Raw genomic sequence first — 6,200 nt, 5'->3', positions numbered from 1 at the left:
GGGGAGGAATTTGTATATATATGTTCTTCTTGTTAAGTGCAGTTGAGTCGAGCCCGACTCATAGCGACCCTATGAACAAAAGGCCTGAAGCCTTTCTGTAACTATCGTCCTTTATCAAAGTTCATAGAGTTTCTAGAGGCTTGTTGTTTAGGAGGTGGATGCTGCTTCTGCTTCCAATAAATATATATAAATATTATAAAATATATATGGTTGCTATGTTCCAGCCAGTCACCTGAGACTCACAGCGACAGCTCTGGACCCTGCTCTATTCTGAGCCAACCTCAATGTCTCTGACACACCTACTTGTTTCCCTAGTCATTAAATTAATCCATCTCAAGGGTCTTCCTCTCTTGCGCTGTCCCTCCACCCTCCCAACGATGATATCCCCCTTCAAGGACTAGTCCCTCCTTGCAAAATGCCCAAAATATGTCTGGTGAAGCTTCAGAATCCTTGCCTCCAAGGAGTAGTGTGGTTTCGCCCTCTCCGGGACGGGCCTGTTCTCCTAGCAGTCCATGGTATATTCAGTATGCTTCTTCAGCACCACAGCTAAAGGCATCAAATGTGTGTATATATAAAGCGACCCTGTGGACTACCGATGGAGACCTAGCCCTCCACTGTACCATCCTCATGTTCTCTGCCCTGCTCAAGCCCTTTGCTGTGGATGCTGTGACAACCCATCTCCTTAAAGGTGGGCCTCTCATTCTCTGATCCGCCTCCTTCCTCCACATGGTGCCTTTTCCTAAGGACAACACCTCCTAACAAAGTATGCAAGATGAAATTTCATCACTTGCCTCCTAGGAGCACTCTGAGTGCATTTCCTCCCAGGCAGATGTTCAATGGTTCTGTTGACGAGTCTCCAGTCCTGACGCTACTTCCTTTTCTAGAAAGTCCAGCTTCTTGAATGATTTGTTCAGCATATAGGCTGAACAGGTATGGAGAAAGGAAAAACCCTGATGCACCCCTTTCCTGAGTTTTAAACCACGCAGTATTCCTTTGCACTATTTGAATGACTACTTCTTGGTCTAGGTTCACCTGCCACATGGACCCTGGAATTTCTGTTCTGGAACTTCCATCCCAGGATTCTGGAATTTCCAGAATGTTCTGGAATTTCCATTGTTCTTAATGCCAGCCATAATTTTATATATAATTCCATACAGTCAAATACTTTTACATAGTCAATAAAACACAAATGCCTTTCAGGTATTTTCTGGTTTCAGCCAAGATCCATTTGTCATCAGCAGTGATTATACCTCATGCCACAGCCTCTTCTGAATCAGGTTTGAGTTTCTGACAGTTCCCTGTTTATGTACTGTTTCAGTCAGTGAAAAAATAATCTTTCGTAGGGTTTCACTTGCATGGAATTAATGCTATTGTCCAATAAGAGCTGCCAGTGGATTAGAATCCAAGTCCTTACCTGCTAGGCCACCACAGCTCCCTACAGACATAGATAAACAGATAGAAATAGACTTAGACATGTTGTTGTTGTTATTGTTGTTTACTGTCAAGTTGGAACTGACCCATATTAATCACGCAGTAGATGTCCCATCCTTCTCCCACAGACATAGACATACAGATATAAACACACCGATAGATATCTACACTTCATTGGCTTTGCTTCTCTGAAGAACTCAGCCCAAGACAAAACTCTAGCCTTGCCACTTCCTAGCTGTGGGTTCTTGTGTGGGTGATTTCACTCTTTTCAGCCTCAGTTTATTCTGCTGTAAAATGGGTGTAAAATGATGTTGATATTAACATAAGAGGAACCTGAGTGGTGCAAGCAATCAGTGATGGTCTGCTCACTGAAAGACTGGCACATCAAACACACAGAGTCACACCTCAGAATTAAGGCCTCAAAGGTTACCAGGACTGCAAATAATACATGTCAGAGAGGATGTGGCGAGATAGGAACTCATTGTCAGTGGGATTGTAAAATGGTATAACCACTCTAGAAGGCAGTTTGGCACTCCCTCAAAAAGGTGAACATAGAAATTTCATATGACCCAGCTATTCCACTGCTTGGAATATACCCCATGAAAATGAGAACTGAGGCTCAAACGGAGATGTGTACACCAACGTTCATTGCAGTGTTATTCACCATCACAAGAAAATGGAAATAGATGTCCAACCATGATTGAAAGGATTGAGAAATTATGGAACATTCTATGGAATACTACGCAGCAAGCAGGAGCAATGATTCCGTAAATTATTACCTAATTGGAGGGACTGGAGAGCATTATGCCGGGTGAACTCACTCAGTCCCACATGGACAAATATAAAACCACTATTGTAGAATGAGTATGAGGCTCCTGGGCGGGAGTGGGGGGTTAGGAAGCAGAGGGATGAGGATGTGTGGGGTTGGGGTGGGGGCAGGAGGAGATTAATCATGGGGTTGTACAAAAAGAGTGAGGGAAATTGGGAAAATCTGGTGTGAAAAACAATGTATTAGAATTTTGTAAATAAACTAATATGGTGTCTCTCTGGAGACTAAGGTGTGTCTGATATGTCTGATACAGGCCATGGTCTTTGCAATCACTTGTTATGCGTCAGAGAGTTGGATAATGACTAGGGAGGATAGAAGGAGAATTGATGCCTTTGAGCTGTGGTGCTGGAGAAGAGTATTGAATGTATCATGGACTGCTAGGAAAACAAACATTCACCGTGGAGAGGGTTAAACGGGCTACTCTTTGGAGGTAAGGATTCTGAGGCTCCATTTAACATACTTTGGACATGTTGTGAGAATACTGAGAATACCATGGACTGCTAGGAAAACAAACAGATTTGTCCTGGAAAGGGTTAAACCGGGTGGCTCCTTGGAGGCAAGGATTCTGAGGCTCCGTCTAACATACTTTGGACATGTTGTGAGGAGAGACCAGTCCTTGGAGAGGGACATCATGCTTGGGAGGGTGGAAGGACAGCGCAGGAGGGGAAGACCCTCTATGAGGTGGATTGATTCAGTGACTGGGATAATCAGGATGGGTGTGTCAGAGACAGTGCGATTGGCATAGGACAGAGCAGAGTTTAGGGCTGCTGTACATAGGGTCGCTATGAGTCGCAAGCGACTCGACGGCACATAACAACAACAACAACAACAGTTAAAATAAAACCAAACTAAGCAAGAATACTAAGAGCAATAAAAACATAAAAATAATTAAGGCCTGGCCATGTGGTCCTAAAGGCCACAGTTCCCTGTAGGAAAAGGCCTGGAAATCTGATTTTACAAAACTTCCACCAGGACGACTCTGTGGAGCAGTTCCACCCTACAGTGCATGAGGTGCGTCAGGGGCTGAATCCACAGCAGCTCTCGACTCGACAGAGCAGCTCAGAGGACTGGATGATGACATGCATGGGAGGGACGGGCATGCACTGCTGCAAAAGACCTCTGTCGTGCTGAAAGGCAGAGATGCCACTCTGAGGGTGAGCTATGAATCTATTCTGAATCAATGCACACACACCAGCACCACCAGTCTTTGAACTGGAGAGCTGGGCTTAGCTGTGGTGCACAGAGGAGTTTGGACTGTTCACATTGCATTTAAGCACTCCCTGCAGGAGCCTAGGAAAAGAAGCCTGGCTGATTAGTTCCCATAAAAATGACAGCCTAGGAAACCCTAATGAATCCTGAGAGGTGTGAGGCCACCAGCTGCTCCTGGAGAGAAGGATGGGCAGTTTCCTTCGGGAAAATTATTACCTCTGAAAACCAACTGGAGGGTCAGCTGTGGGTCTTTGACTTGATGGTACAACAAGAAGAAGCGCTATGGAGCAGTTCTTTTTTTTTTTTTTTTTTTTTTACAGTAAGTACATTTATTGAGAATACTAAGCACATGTCTTAAAATGTTGAATATTTGATATGGAACAATGCTTTCCATTTAAATTCAAAAGAGGATTAAATGATGGTTACAAAACAGGGGAGCTCTGTTGGTCTAGTGGCAAGGAGCTGCAACTACAATCACAGACGCGCACAGTTCGAATCCACCAGATAGATGCTATACTGGGGAAGGAGGGACAATCTCCTCCTGTACCAGTCAGATCTGATTTGATGGTACACTCACACAAAAATAATAAAATTTAAAAAAGAATAAAAAGAACCAAAACAGTATGTTCAAGAAGAATGAGTTTAAAATAATTATAGTGAGAAAGTCTAAGAAGATGTACAGCAAAATGTGATCAATTTTTTCTTTTTACTTCACTGCTCTTTGTACATGTATATATAAGCTATACACTTTGTTTGCTTTTAATAAAGGTTAACAGATTTTGGGTTCAGTAGAAAAAACTTTTAGTGCCTTGTTCTGAACTTAATTTTGGTAGTAATCACTTCTAAGTGTTTTAAATACACTTGCTCAAAATCAAAGTTTATTTTGTTTGGAGCAATCCTAGTTTGAAAATCAAATGGTTACATAAATGACAAAGCAAATTGAGCTTAAAATGTGAGGAAAACAAGTGACAAAATAACCACACTTTGTCCTACTGGCCATTACAGTATAATAAATTTATAGTTAACCAAAAAACATTTTTATTTTGGTCTTCAAACAACAAACTGTTTACTTTTCTCCCAAAGTAATCATGATTAACTTATAAAAATTGGCATTTACAATTTATCTCAAAACATTTCCCTGTAACAGGAAACTTAGCATTACAGAATTTCAAGATTAAAAAGTTATTTTTTAAAAAAAATCCATTTTGTTGCCCTTATAAAACAAAACAGGAGTTAGCAATCAGTCAAGAAAATCCACTCATACTTCAGGTCCTTCTCTTCCAGGAACCAGCACTGTTATATTATTTCCATTGAGCAGAATCTGATCTAATTTAGTAATTCTTCTTCCTTCTGGCGTGATTTCAAACTCAGTGACATCTTCCAAGACCATACTGACAAAGTCATCAAAACCTAGAAGTGTGCCAACGATTTCTTTATCACTCATCATCATAATATGAATCCTTGATCCTACATATTTGTCCACAAGTTCTAGCGGCAATAGTTGAGATGGGTTGGTGGTTGTGTTTGCCGCCATGGCTATGCCGGAAGTGGCCTGCAGGGGCAGGTCAGCTTAGAGTCATTGTGATTTAGCACCCACTTACCAGCTCACAACAAAGTGCTCTAGAAAGATACTACATGAAACAAAGAAGCAAACAAAATCCCAAACATACTTTGAAGACAATTCTGATTCATATCCTCCCTGCAGGACAGAGCATAGAATCCAGTTTCTGAGTCAGAAAAAGAAATCCTTTTGTTTGTTTGTTTGTTTGTTTGTTTTAAGCTACCTACCTCAACTTTCCCAGTCAGGGGAGATGGTGGATTTGAACTGCTCACCTTCCAGTTAGCCCAGTACTTAATTCACTGAATTGTGAGGACTCTTTGGTGTGCAGTGCACCACCGCTATTAGAAGAGGGAGCTGGGAGGTGCAGGACAGGGGAGCTTGGCTCTTGGGGAGGGGGAGGGAAGGCACATTTGCACAGGTGACTAGATTGGTGACCAGCCTAGTCTGAGCTCAGATGCTGACACTGACTGGCTCTGGGTACTTAAGTGTCCTTTCAACCTGTGGAATCGGATCACTTCCTCGGCTGGCTGGGCTGCTGTAAGGCTGAAATTGGGAGAGGTGGCTTTTCCCTGGGTGGCGATGAAGGTATTCCCCTGGAAAAGCCAGCCTTTGGGCGCCTTCTCTCTGTCAGGCACATGCTACTCCCTCCCACTTGGGGCGTCCCCTAACCCTCTCCTAGACTCAAGGAAAAAAGATACACACCAGTGCTTTCGTCCCCATTGAGCGGAGTGGAAAACCGAGCCCCTGCAGGTCAAATCATGTGCTCGGGCTCACCAGCAAGAATGATGGTGTTTGTCCGATCCCCCACTCCCCTCCTCCTCTCCCTTCCCCCGTCCTTCCTCTCTGCTCACCCTCCTTCCTCCCCACTCCCTGCCTCCCCATCTCTCAACCAAGCACGCGGAAGGGCCTTTACCGCTGTGACTTCAGCAGCAGTGACTTCCTCAATGTGCTTCAAGCACCTTTTTCTAGACTAGAGAGTCACTTTTTGGCAAAGCGCCCAGGGTTTTGCAAGTCATCTTTTCAAGAGTTGCTCAGCCATGGGAGCCAGACTTTCCTCTATCCATGCATTGTTGTTGTTGCTGTTATGTGCCATCGAGTCACTTGGGACTTATTGCAACCCTATGTACAACAGCCCTAAACCCTGCTCTATCCTGGCCAATCACACTGCTC

At 43.5% G+C, this 6,200-nt stretch overlaps 1 protein-coding gene across 1 annotated transcript; it reads right to left on the bottom strand.

Moving 5' to 3' along the window:
* Positions 1-4,727: 4,727 nt before the first annotated feature.
* Positions 4,728-5,003, bottom strand: LOC102873618 (U6 snRNA-associated Sm-like protein LSm5-like). The gene has a single exon (XM_006901213.1). The coding sequence runs from the start codon at positions 5,001-5,003 to the stop codon at positions 4,728-4,730; it is 276 nt and encodes a 91-aa protein (XP_006901275.1).
* Positions 5,004-6,200: the final 1,197 nt, after the last annotated feature.

The sequence above is a fragment of the Elephantulus edwardii genome, unplaced genomic scaffold, assembly GCF_000299155.1.
Source record: "Elephantulus edwardii isolate Elephantulus edwardi_28Jun2011 unplaced genomic scaffold, EleEdw1.0 scaffold00315, whole genome shotgun sequence".
Classification (NCBI taxonomy): Eukaryota; Metazoa; Chordata; class Mammalia; order Macroscelidea; family Macroscelididae; genus Elephantulus; species Elephantulus edwardii.
The sequence above is the reverse complement of the archived record's forward strand: the minus strand, read 5'-3'. Positions and strand labels throughout refer to the sequence as shown.